Source organism: Brachypodium distachyon, chromosome 4, assembly GCF_000005505.3.
Source record: "Brachypodium distachyon strain Bd21 chromosome 4, Brachypodium_distachyon_v3.0, whole genome shotgun sequence".
Taxonomy (NCBI): Eukaryota; Viridiplantae; Streptophyta; class Magnoliopsida; order Poales; family Poaceae; genus Brachypodium; species Brachypodium distachyon.
Window position 1 is genome coordinate 11,781,406 of NC_016134.3, and position 13,393 is coordinate 11,794,798.

Sequence of the window (13,393 nt, forward strand, 5' to 3'; positions counted from 1 at the left end):
GTTAGATGGTTTCAGAGAAATCTACCTCAATGGTCCCAAAATGAAGAACTAAAGTGCTTCCCTTGGAATTTTGTCACAAAAAAATTTATATGTAAGCCTCTTGTTGGATAATAAGTTTTCATGCAAAATTTCAGATCATTTTGAGCAAAATTGAATTTTATAGCAATTAATAACTTGAATATGAACAATATAATCATATAAATTGTTGATGATAATTTTGTATTTAGGTTGCAAACTTTAAATGGGACAAGATATTATCACTTTACACTCAAAAGGACAGGTGGTTTAATTTTTTGAAACACACGAAATATAATGTGAATTTAAAACCTCATCCAAAATTACTTACCAGTGGCCGGTTCCTTGTGCGGACCAGCCGCTAGTGTTGTTTTGTGATATTGGGAATCTTTTGTTGAGCACTAGTGGCCGTTTTGAACTCAGAACAGCCACCGGAGGTGGGGGTTATCAGTGGCCGTTTTGAACTCAGAACAGCCACTGGAGGTGGGGGGTTATCAGTGGCCGTTTTGAGCTTAGAACGGCCACTCGTAACCATTGGGGGAATCCCCATGGAACACCAGTAGCGGTGGACGGGCACAGCCACTCGTGGTGGAGCACCAGTGGCGGTGGTTCTCTTGTCACCATCCCCACCGCCACCGGTGCTGGACCACCAGTGGCTGTGGCTGGCCATCGCCACTGGTGTTCGTTGGGGATTCCCCCAATGACCTCTAGCGGCTGTGATTTGTTTTTCCCGCTCGAACGGCCACTGGTGCTCGTGCGCCAATGACCCATTCTGGCGTAGTGGCCGCGCCGCCGACGGATTCTGCCGCGCGCCCCCGTCCCCGGCCTGGATCTGGCGACCACAGGCCGCTCACTCTCAGTAAGTATCTCGCCCCACCTTCCTCGGTTTTCTCTCTCACTCTCTCTTTCTCTCGGCGCTCTCTATCTCTCTCTCAGTCTCATGCAGTCGAGGAGGAGCGGCGGCTAGGAGAAGCGGCAGCGGTGTGTGGAGGAGCATCCTTTGGCCCTGACACCGGATCCGGCCTTCGTCGCCCCCCTCCCCCCACCGCAGGCGCCGATCGAGGAGCATTGGCGATTTTTTTGTGATTTCTTTTTCCAATTTTTTACTGTTGTAATCCTTGATGCTTGATTTGCGGTGAGGGATTCCATATGTTATTTGGGATTTGTTGATTCGGGGCATGAGTGGAATGTGCGGGTCAGGGGCCTACTTTTTTTTTAAATCATGAAAATAACATCAGTGTCGGTCGTGCTGCTTTACCGTTACTGATGAGTACCGCCATCACTAACGGGCAGGCCGCCCGCCAGTAATGGGTACCTCATCACTAACGGGTGGACCGACCGTTAGTGATGATGCCCATCATCACTGGCAGGAAGTTGGTGACGGGCGTCCGGCCCGTTAGTGATGCATGTTTCGACCGTTACTGATGCCCGTTTTTGTAGTAGTGCTACTATATTTTCTTAGGATTTGTTTTGCAAAATCAACATGCCCGAGCCAATAATGGTTAATTTTGATGACTGGATACGACTAACTAAGGGAAACTTACATTAATTCTGGTAGAAGAAAACATTTAGCCAATAACCATTTTCAATGGCATTGAGAAATCTTATACAGTAGAAAAGAATACAAGACTAAAATTGGAAAACATAGAGATAGTTCGACAATCCCTTTAGATTGTACAGCATATTCTCCCTAGCTACTGATGGTCAAGTTATAATTAATCTAAAACTCCCTTTCTTGAAAAAATAGAACCAAAGAGAATATATATGTTTTGCTAATTTGTGAATCTTCATTTCATCAGCAGTATCAAATTAATGTTTGATCTGTAGGCTGTAGCTAAACAATCGTGCGATGCTACGATAAAACAAATTAGGCTGTTCGATGAAGATAAATTAAATTCAAAGACTATTATATATGAGTAGCAGCACTTGCTAGTAATTTTATTTCAATTTTGATAGAAAACATCGTCATTATCTTAACCATTTAATTTATTTAGTTGTTTGTATAAGAAGTGGTGAGAAGTTTTTTTCAATAGAAGGCATGGTGAGGTGACGGACCACCACCACCAATTGCCGCTTGCCGACCATTTGTTTTTATTTTAGGGGATTCAAAGCACAGATATTGGTTTCATCACAAGTATATATGAAAAAACAATGGTCAACTTATCTTGGTAAGCACGGATGTTTGCATTACTCAACTACTCTCTGATTAGATTACAACATTACTCCACAAAACGTCACCAACGGCAGTTCGAAAACAGGGTGGAGGATGGCTGACCCGTCACTAACTCTGCGCCAATGGTGATTATGACCTCCAGTGGCGGATTGCAGGACCGTCACTGGTGGTGGGAGGGCACTAGTGGTGGTTCAAATACCCGCCGCTGGTGATGCCTGGGGCACTAGTGTAATTTCACAATTAATGGCATTGAATGACATTAACAGCCTAGGAAAATTGGTCAGGGTTATACCCATACTATGTGATAATTAATTCGGTTATATATGTTTCTTTTCTGCATAACACGCCTACTCCTTATAAATACAGAATCGATGTCAATAATGCAAACAAATTGATAGGGGACAAGAAGCTGTTCTCTTCGAATCAGTTTTTTCTCAATTAATTGTAAAGTTGAAATGACCGGCTCCTACATATGCCTTGATTAGTTTTTATGAAACTCATATTTAAAATAGCACGTTACCATTTGTGCACTTCCATCTATCCACTTCTTGATGAGTTCACGATTAAATAGAAACACTAACTTTCACTGAATTTTACAGCTCAAATACCTGGAACGACGCAGAAGGACCTGCAACTCTTTAATATTGACGCAAAAACTAAAATTAAGTCACACCAGATGCCTGAGCAGGTAAAATTTCAAAGCCTTTCCGAGTATTCTTGCTCCTTTTTGTTTAAATGATAATCTGTAATCTCAATTGATGTGTTATTTTATTTGTATTTTCTCTTCTATACTTGCAGGTTATATTTTGGAAATGCATCACCATTTGCTCCTAAGTTGTTGTGTTTGGTAACACAAGCATAGGTTTACGGCACGTATTTTCTGCCTTAAGTCACCTGCCTTTGTGAGACTGAAATGTGGGTCATATCCACACCGGTTTATCACCGGTCAATTAAATGTTACAACCTACTCTCTCACAAATCATTATTTTTTTCCAAAAAGAGGAAAATCTACACATCGATGCATACAATCATCATATTATTAGAAATCAATCAAACGTACATGTCTCGAAAATACAATAAAAGAAAGAAAATCAGGACACAAAGCACACATCCACAAGTCTAGCATCTGTGCACCACAAAGCGCGCGCTGAAGACTCCCGAGCTACTGCCTCGGGTCGGTTGCACACCCAGCCCGATTTGAATAAAAGAACAGAGCAGCCCGGTACAGACTTTTAGCCCAAGCCCTAACTCCCCAACTAACCCTTGCCCACCACACAATGCTCTCTCGTATCCCGTACTCTCTCCCTAGATTCACACGAAAATCCTGCGGGGATGACCACCGCGCTATCAGCCCTACCAGGGGAGGCTCCCCTCGCGTGGTTCTCTCCAGGCCCACTCAATCCCCAGTCCATCATATCTACGACTATTCAGTCCAATCTCCATTTTTAAGGTAATTCGGATTACCCGAAATCCAAACCCAAAATTTCTTACCCGAATTTTTGGGTTTATATTTTCTAACACTAGTTCCGGGTATCATTTCCATGAACCCAACCACAAATTTCAGGTTTTTTTTTTGCGGGAACACAAATTTCAGGTTAGTCCCAAAAACGTCCAATCTGACCGCCATGACCCGGCCCCTATGTGGCTGTGTCTCCACCCTAAGCACTATGGATTAAATACGGAGCCAGTGGGACGCATAAAAACAACTTGCAAATAATTGGGAATTTTTCTCATGTGAAAAAAAAATCATTAATTTTTTTTCAAATAGTCCAACAAATCGCACAACCCCAACCAGGATAGGCAATTTAGCGGTTTGGCCAACCCACATAACGTATTAGCAACACACGAAGCGGTGGTAGATTAAATGTAAAAAAAAAACAATTCACCACACCAAGCGTGCCATTGGATGTTGAAAAAATAAATGTTGAATGTTCTCCTCATGACCACAAAAAACAGACTTCTTGCAACCACGCCAATTTCTTTTGATTAAATTATCCTTCGTCAACACCACCCCATGACATAAGCACCACACAAAAAAATGAATTTTAAGTGGGACATTAAGTTTCTAAATAATCTTATGATGAAGGAACAAGAGGGAAAGATCTCGATTTATTTGGAACAAAATTTAACATGCTACGGCAGGACAAATGTAACAAGAAAAGAAAATCTACAATATAGATTTTGGTTGCAAGCTAGATGCTTTCGATGCAGGCTACAAAACATTCAGTTACAACCACACACACATATGGAGACCACGCGCACCAGAGCCACGCATGGCACTTTTAATTTATTATTCGTACGCAACGCTGCTGTCATGCTGCTCACATATCGGAAGATCTGCCGGAGGGGGAGCAAGCGTGGTGTTCAATGTCTGCCCGTTGTCCACCTCGAATACCACTGCCATGCCTATTGACATGTGGAATCCATAATGACAGTGCAGGAACCACACCCCTGGGTTATCTGTGACAAATCGGATGGCCGCCCACCCACTAGACGGCACAAGGACGGTGTTCCTCACCGGCGGATCCACCAGGTTGTACCTCCCCACGTCCCTCTCGGCATTGTAGTTGCCAAGCCCCTGTGCGAGAACAAAGAAGTCGTGCCCGTGGAGGTGCATTGGGTTGGAGTCACTTTGCAGTACGGTCGTGCTCTGAAACACAATCTCCACCGTGGTGTTGAACCGAAACCTCCTTACAGTCGTTGCAATCAACGTGGACTCCAATGCTGCCTCCTCACTGCCCTCTGAGATCATCGCTCGGTCAGTGAAGTTGTACACAATAGGTGGCTTGTCAGGCAGTTTGTGCAGCATGCCTGCATTGCTCATGTTACCACGATAGTGTGCTTCAAGTAATGACACATTGCTAGGGAACTCAAAGGATATGTTGTTCATGGTGGCTGCCAAGATTGAACCGTTTAACTTGCTGCAGGGCAATGATGGTGATGGCACGTGGCCTCCTCTGCAGATGACACCAAGAGCAAGGCTGATGAACAAGTGCTCGTCGACGTGCACCGGCACTGGCAGGTGAGCAAAGGAGCCAGTCATGTTTCCATGGAAATAGAAGGATGCAATCGTGTTATGCTGGTCAGGCATCTCTGGTGCCATTACCGAAGCACCGAGAGTTAGAGCTTGTTCTTTGCTTGGATTGTAATTGTACTTCACCAGCACTCGTGAGCTAAGTGGTGGGATTTGTATGTCAGGCGGTGGTTGTTGGTTACCCAAGGCCACCATGTAGTACTTGCCGGGAGGCGCATCAGCGAGTACAATTGCATCCACCGACTCCCCAGGTGCAATTGCGATGATATCGGTGGTGTATGGCTTGACATAGTTAGCATCGGCGGCCACAACCGTGAACCTGTGGCCAGCGATCTTGAGGTAGTACTCTGAGAAAAGCGCAGCATTCACTATCCGCAACAAGTACGTCTTGCCTTGCTCTACCTCTATGATGAAATTGTCTTCCAAGGCACCTTCACAACCGGAATCACACAAATGCACTGTTAAATTAACATGTTAGAATAATCTGTGCACACAAGAACAAACTAAAATTTAAACGCGCACATCGGGAATGCACCGACGGAGGGCATAATCTCGATCGGTTTTGTGAAACAAACAAATGTTCAATGTTATTTATTTTTTGAATGAAATGGAAATAGCCCTAAATAAATTAATTAATACTATATTCTTATACTAGTTCTTTCAGCAATAATGACAGTAATTACCTGAACAATTATAGAGATCTCCAAGCTTTCCATTGATCGTAGTATTAACGGGATTGTAATCGACACCATCGCCCAACGTTGTGTCCAACTTAACCAGGTCCACCTCCCACCACTCACCTACAATCGCCAAGAAATTTATGCATGCATGCATGTCAAAGCACTCCTCAGACAGAAGTTACAACTCTCTACGATAATGCCAGGCATAATCATCTCGCAAAGTAACTGCAACATGCGCAAACCTATAAAAATGGGGATCTCCTTGTGGGGCTCGGGGAATGGGTAAGAAGTGACACCGGATCTTGGCCGGATGATGAGTGCGCCATGGACAGTTGCCCGGAAAGACGCAACATGGGCATGCCACCACAGCGTGCCCTCCTGCCCGGCGACATTGAACCGGTAAGTGAAGTTTCTGCCCGGCTGGATCGGGCACTGGGTTACCATGTCTACTCCATCTGCCCAGCAGTTTAACCGTTGCTTGACCCCGTGCCTGCACATAATCACTATCGAGTGTTAGAAATCGAGACCAGCAGTTAAAGGAAAGTAGATCAAATGGAGGTATTAAATTTTACTTGAAAAACATTGCCGGGGAAAGACCACGGCCGCGGAATGGCGCGCAATTTTGTTTGTATCATGAATGTATTGGCTAGAAGAAATATGTGTTTTAAGAAATGTTTTACCATCACCTATATTCTCGATCTTATGTTATATAATACATATTCATTCTAACAAATTAATAACACAGAAAACAAGTGGTGCTTTCTGAAAGAACAAAGATGACACATCGCCTGGACCAACTGAGTCTTTTATAAGAGTAAAGATCAAAGATCGTTAGTAACACTACAGATGAATTTGTACTATGCCAAAGCTCTAAAAAAGATTGACAAGCCAAAAATGAACGAACGAGTCAGCATTAATTTCGGGATAACTAGCATTCGGCAGAACGAAGATATACCGGTAGAGGGTTTACCAAATTTAATAGCTCTTACCAATGGATTGTTAGTCCATACGGCGACTTGTTTACAAGATGAACAACCACGGAATCACCTTCAGTCACCTCGATCGCGGGGCCTGGGAGCTGCCCGTTCACCACTGTAACTAGCGTGTCCCCCCTGCATGCTCGATTCATCTTCACCTGGCTCACCTGTGAATGTGATTCACCATGGTTAATTAGACAGAACTTTCACCCATTCAAGACAGGCCAGGGAGAGAGGAAAACTTATAAGTGATTCACGTACGACGAACGTGTGCTCAACGACCGCCGCGTCGCCACCGGAGAGCACGGCAAGGAAGAAGAAGACAGCCACAGAAGTGGCGGAGAGGGCCATGGCTGCCATGCATGGCTTCTCTGGACCATGCCAACAGTATATAAAGTAGTATCCTCCGTAAAATAAGTGACGTGAAATTGTATAAATTTTTATACAGAGATGCACGTCATTTATTTTGAAATGGGTGGAGTATAATTTTATTGTAAAATTGGTGCTCCCAGGGGTGCGGTGTGGACATAGTTAGTTCGGGCGTGGCCGGCCAACCAAAACTCACCTGCAAATTAACAAATAGACGCGTGAGAAACCTGCTCTCGCCTGAAAAGAACTTTATGGCACTCTTCTATACTATAATCTAAGAACACGCGCATGTGTAGTCCATGTACAGATGTACTGTTAGTATTTTACTCCATTTTTTAATTGAAGAGATAACCTGCATGGTGCATGCATGCCATCAAAGGTGATGGACACGGCGTCCGTTTAGTTGGACGGCCGGCCCCGTGCATTGAATATTTGCAGCTGTGTTTTAATTGGATGAACCCCATCTCCTTTCGTTGGCGTTGGTCGCGGTTATGACATCTCCGATAGTTGTAACATAGTTGTTGGTTATTTTGTCACTTAATGCCTATGTTTTATATTAGATTAACAATATAGCTGATACACATGCTAGCTCCAAGGTGAAGAGTAAGAGAGTAAACATGTAATTCTCATGTCCCATTGGACAACTAAGATACAATCTATTGAACTACTTCTATAACGTGGTGTTGGTTAGTGACATGTACCTCTTCAAAATTCTTTTTTTAAAGGAGGATTTTTAAAAGGAGGACGTTCCTCCGCCCTCTGCATCGATCGATGTTCACAGTCATAATAATATTATTTTCTTGCAAAAAATAATATTATTGAAATCAGAAATAGAGATCGATCAGATGGCAGTTACTACAACTCAAAATGACAATAAATTAGGAAAAAACAACCTCCTCCTAACCTTTCACCCTCGTGTCACCTCGAAATCGTCGAAGAGACACCCTAACTGAGCAGCTTCACCTGAACGAGCTCTGTACCCAGAAGACCAAGATCACTGGCCTTTCTAGGTCGCTTGCCCGGTCACACCGGGCACCGCCACATTGTCAGAAGGATCACCAATGGTGGCTCCGCCCCCATGATCGAGGACCTCCGTATGGCCTTCAACTTGCTGTTGGACAAAGGCTTGGGCGGCACCGCCTATTTTTGCCAAATATGGTTCTTTGGTGACTAATGCTCCTAACATCATGCCTCGATTGAGTTGTTCCAAGATCATTGGAGCCAGTTGCAAGATTGTGAAGGTGTCATGCCAAGACGGTACATACTAGCAACAAAATGTTCTATCCATATCAAGACTGTGGAAAAAGAAGTCTCCTACCGCTGCATCTCGTGAGATATCTGAAGTTTCTGATGCAGACATCTTGGAGATTAGCAAGCCTGCTAATTTTCCCAAGTCTCGGTACCGCAAACACCTACCAATGTGTCATTTCTGAGGAGAAACAGGCGACTTAAGCTTGCTGGGCTTACAGTACGTTTCATGAGTCCATCCAACGCTAAGGCTGTCCAAGCAGAGTCCTCTTCTGCTGGCTCCAACAATCTGACTAATTATCTTGCCCTCATGAAGGATTCGGCACCAAAATTTGAAGTTGTGGCCATTAACCCCAATGATTCTCCTCCACCACACCTATCAGCTGAGCTAAAGATCTCTTCCAGGTGGTGTCTACTCGTACATTAGAGGTTGCTGACCTTGGTCTCACATTAGACCGATTAATTAGAACCTTTTTGCCTTTTCCTAGCTAGGGAAGTGCTCCATGGCTTTCTTCTGGGCAAAACTAAATTTGATCTTCCACTCTTTCATGTAAATCACCAAACTTGCAGTTCTAAGAAAAGGTCTTCCCAGATTAATAGGACATGAAGGATAACAATCCTGCATGTCAACAACAATAATATCAACTGGGACAAAATGACAGTGCAGATTAATCATAAGATTTTCTATTTTACATGCTGCATGTTAGTAAAAGAATCTGCAATATGAAGGTTCATAGTACAAGGTATCATAGTATTTAACTCAAGCATATTATATACACTTTTTGGCATAGTAATGGCACTAACATCCAAATCACACAATGCATTTACAGAGTAATTGCCAATACAAATCATAATGATGGGTCCCGTGCATCCCCAAGATTAGGTGGGATCATGGCCTCCTTTCAATGCTTATCAATTTTCCCATTCATTAAAATGCGTAGCTAAAAACCTTCCAACCAGAAGTTTTATTGGAATCTACTAAAGGATCTTTGGCTAACTTTTGCAAAACATATATTACCTTCTTCAAGGAGCAATCACCATAATCTAGCAGAGTTGAGCTACAAAGTTTTAATCATATTTAGAGCATCAATATTAGCATCTTCAAAGTTTCATAATCATTCTCACGTGAGTTGCTAGGTTAAACAGAAGGTGAACGGATGACGAAAGGCCTTTGCTTCTATTTTTGTTTCTCATTAGAGTCAAATAGCACAAACTTCAAATAAAGGATTCACTAATTGAAATTTCTAACCGAGGTGCGCTCGACACAAGCTATGACGCAATGGCGACTATGGCTAACATTTAGAGCTTCTTGGCACTACTTGCTTAGCTCAATTTTATTCATCCGGCATGGTACAACCGCACAACACATACACATAAGAGTACTCTTAATTAATTACTGGTATGCCACGCTGTTGCCGTGATGTTCACATCTTGGAAGATCTATCGGGGGTGGAGGAAGTGTCATGTCAGACGACTGCCCGTTCTCCACCTCGAATGCCACCGCCATGCCCATCGACGTGTGGAACCCGTAATGGCAGTGCAGGAACCACACACCCGGGTTGTCTGTGACAAACCGGATGGCCGCCCACCCAACTGGTGGCACAAGGACGGTGTTCCTCACCGGTGGATCCACCAGGTTGTAGCTCCCTGCATCCCTCTCAGCGTCGTAATTGCCGAGCCCCTGCGCGAGGACGAAGAAGTCGTGTCCATGGAGGTGCATTGGGTTGGCGTCACTATTCAGTATCGCTGTGCTTTGGAACACGATCTCCACCGTGGTGTTGAACCGAAACATCCTCACGGACATCGCCTTTGTCGTAGACTCCAACGCCGCCTCCTTGCTGCCCCATGGGATCATCGTTTTATCAGTGTAGTTGTATTCAGTAGGAGGCTTGTCAGGTAGTTCATGCAGCTTTCCTGCGATGCTCATGTTGCCGCGATAGTGTGCTTCAAGTAATGATACTTTCGTAGGGAGCTGAAAGGAGACATTGTTCATGGTGGCCACCGAGATCGATTCATTCACGTCATACCCTCTGCAGGGCGATGACGGTAGTGGCACATGGCTTCCTCTGCAGATGGAGCCTAGGGCAAGGCTGATGAACAAGCGGTCGTCGACATTGATCGGCAACGGCGGGTGAGGAGTGGCGCCTGTTAGGTTGCCATGGAAGTAGAAAGACGTCATCATGTCATGCTGGTCAGGCATTTCGGGCACCATTAGTGAGTTAATGACCGTTGGATCTTCTCCTTTTATTGGATTGTAACTGTATTGGAGCACCCCACGCGAGCTGAACACTGGGATCTGCTGGTCAGGTAGCGGTGGCTGGTTAGCCAGGGCTACCATGTAGTACTTGCCGTGTGGCGCATCGGCAACCACAAGTGCATCCATTGACTCCCCTGGCGCGATTGCGATGACATCAGTGTTGTACGGCTTGACATAATTCGCATCGGCGGCCACCACTGTGAACCTGTGGCCGGCGATTTTAAGGTAGTAACGCGATAGGAGTGCAACATTCACTATCCGCAACATATATGTCTTGCCCGGCTCTACTTGCATAACATATATGTCTTCTGAGGCTCCTGCATAACCGGATTTGCACAAATGAACTGTTAATTAAACATGTTTAGAAGAAATTATGCACTAAATTTTTTGATATTTGTGCATCAGGGAATGCACTGACCAAGGGCATAATCTCGATCTCTTATAAAAAAACAAATGTTCAGATTATACTGTAGGTTGTCATTTATTTGGAATGAAAATGAAGTAGCGCGGACTAAATTATTTACTATATCCGTATATAAGCTCATTTCAGCAACAGCCACAGTAATTACCAGCGCAATCATAGAGATCTCCAAGCATTCCGTTGATCGTGGCATTAACGGGATAGTCATCAAAGAAACCATCGGCCATCCTCATGTCCAACTCAACAAGATCCACATCCCACCACTCACCTACGATCATCAAGAAATTCATGCATGCATGACAAAGCACACCTCTGTTATATAAGCTAAAACTGTACTCTAGTATCGTAATCCTCTTGCAATCTTCGAAATTAAGTGTAAAACAACCATACCTATAAAAATGGGGACCTCCTTGTGGGGCCTAGGGAATGGGTACAACGTGCCGGCGTCACCGCCAGATCTAGGCCGGATGATGAGAGCGCCATGAACCGTTGCCCTGAGTGACGCAACATGGGCATGCCACCATAGTGTGCCCTCCTGCCCGGCGACATTGAACCGGTAAGTGAAGTTCTTGCCTGGCTGAATCGGGCATTGCGTTATCATCCCTACTCCGTCCGCCCAGCAGTTCAACCGTTGTTTCACCCCGTGCCTGTCACATGTATATATATTGTTAGAAACCAGCAGGAAATAACACTGTCAGGAAATAAAATAAAGTAACTACTCCCTCCGTTTCTTAAAAAATGTCATATTTGGTTACATCAAGACAACGCTTTGACCAAAATTATTTTAAGATGTGGTATATATGACATGAAACTACAAGTATCATGAAGTACTTCTCATAACGAGTCTAGCGATACTAATTTCATATCATATAAACCACACCTTGGTATAGTAATTTGTACATCAAAGACTTATTTTAATGAAATCTAGTATGACATTTTTTAAGGAACGGAGAGAGTAGCACCAATAATTAGCACTTACCAATGGATTGTTAATCCATGCGGGGACTTGTTTACCACATGAACAACTACGGAGTCACCTTCTGTCACCTCGATGGCTGGGCCTGGGAGCTGCCCGTTGACCACCGTAACCAGCGTGTCCTTGCACGCTCGGTTCATCCTGACCTGGCTCACCTGTACGTACAAATTGTGTTGTACCATGCAAACATCAAACCATGTATAGATAAGAACTTCAGCCGATTCGAAAGTACGTACAAAAATAACAAGGTCAAACGAAAATGGTGTGACTAGAAGTGACGAAAGCTTATAAGTTCCCCTACGACGAATGTGTGCTCGACAACGGCTGCGTCGCCGCCGACGAGCATAGCGAGGAAGAAGAAGACAGCCACAGCGGCGGCGGGGGAGAGCGCCATGGTTAGCTGCCTGACGATGCCTAGCCTTACGATGAACTGACAACTAACTCTCCCAGAAAATATATGCATATATAGTAGTCCTTGTAGTGTGAATTTATTGGAAGGATGTGGACAAAGTTAGTTGGCGCGTCGCCGTCCAACCAAAACGCAAGTATAGTCAATGAGATCATTGGATTATATATATAGTTATATACAAACAGTTACCTCCAAATTATCGAATACTAGACGTCTGAGTAACCTGCTCTCGCCTGACAGGAAGTGTATAAAGTTCAAGAAACACGCGCAGCACGCGACTCACTGTATATATACGTTATTGTGTAACATGTAGATGCAGCACTGATTTTTTTCTTTTCAAAAAGGAGATGCAGCACTGACTTCATGCCACCGACACAATGCTATCAATACGTGCTATGTAGACAAGTTTCTCTGAAATCTTACTGTAACAGGGGAGTTTTCTCTATTAAGTCGACTTACAGCATCTCCAGCCGGCGCCCCCATATGGCGTCCGGCCTGCCGGTTCTTTGGGCCATATGGGGGGCGCCGGCGCAAAGAAAAATTTAGGGGCCTGCCGCGTCCCAAACATGCCCCCGATACTAAAATCCGGCATCGGCCCAAATTCAATTGATGTTGGCGAATTTTATTCAACTTAGGCGACATTTCATAAAGTCTGGCGACATTTCATTCAAACTTGCGATAATTTACAAAATTAAAAATAAAAATAAAATAAACCCTAGTCGTCTGGGGGTTGATCCAGGATGCGCCGCTGCCGTCGGAGCCGGAGTCGAAGTTGAAGCCGCTGCCGTCCTCGTCGGAGTAGAGGACGATGACGCTTGGCTCCTGCTTCACCGA

General features: G+C 44.3%; 2 protein-coding genes across 3 annotated transcripts; both read right to left on the minus strand.

The window, feature by feature from the left end:
• Positions 1 to 4,269: 4,269 nt before the first annotated feature.
• On the minus strand, positions 4,270 to 7,259 carry LOC100842590 (laccase-15). Of its 2 annotated transcripts, none has more exons than XM_003577248.3 (5): positions 7,141 to 7,259; positions 6,892 to 7,046; positions 6,145 to 6,392; positions 5,906 to 6,022; positions 4,270 to 5,653 (listed from the first exon to the last, which is right to left on the minus strand). In XM_003577248.3, the coding sequence occupies exons 1-5, from the start codon at positions 7,237 to 7,239 to the stop codon at positions 4,479 to 4,481; spliced, it is 1,794 nt and encodes a 597-aa protein (XP_003577296.2). In that variant the 5' UTR covers positions 7,240 to 7,259; the 3' UTR covers positions 4,270 to 4,478. The 2 variants fall into 2 exon arrangements, with proteins under 2 accessions (XP_003577296.2, XP_024318715.1); XM_024462947.1 differs by having other exon boundaries at positions 4,270 to 5,680.
• A 2,451-nt stretch (positions 7,260 to 9,710) lies between these two features.
• LOC100842896 (laccase-15) lies at positions 9,711 to 12,575 on the minus strand. Its single transcript, XM_014902212.2, has 5 exons — positions 12,452 to 12,575; positions 12,154 to 12,305; positions 11,565 to 11,821; positions 11,323 to 11,442; positions 9,711 to 11,070 (listed from the first exon to the last, which is right to left on the minus strand). Exons 1-5 carry the CDS (start codon positions 12,542 to 12,544, stop codon positions 9,890 to 9,892), a joined length of 1,803 nt encoding a protein of 600 aa, XP_014757698.1. The 5' UTR covers positions 12,545 to 12,575; the 3' UTR covers positions 9,711 to 9,889.
• Between the last annotated feature and the right edge of the window lie 818 nt (positions 12,576 to 13,393).

Coding starts and splice junctions, on each gene's coding strand:
- LOC100842590 (XM_024462947.1), bottom strand. CDS start 7,239: ATGGCAGCCATGGCCCTCTCCGCCACTTCTGTGGCTGTCTTCTTCTTC. Junction 6,023..6,144: donor GGAGATCCCCATTTTTATAG/GTTTGCGCATGT, acceptor TGGCGATTGTAG/GTGAGTGGTGGGAGGTGGAC. Junction 5,681..5,905: donor AGATCTCTATAATTGTTCAG/GTAATTACTGTC, acceptor TTAATTTAACAG/TGCATTTGTGTGATTCCGGT.
- LOC100842896 (XM_014902212.2), bottom strand. CDS start 12,544: ATGGCGCTCTCCCCCGCCGCCGCTGTGGCTGTCTTCTTCTTCCTCGCT. Junction 11,822..12,153: donor CATGGATTAACAATCCATTG/GTAAGTGCTAAT, acceptor TACATGTGACAG/GCACGGGGTGAAACAACGGT. Junction 11,443..11,564: donor GGAGGTCCCCATTTTTATAG/GTATGGTTGTTT, acceptor TGATGATCGTAG/GTGAGTGGTGGGATGTGGAT.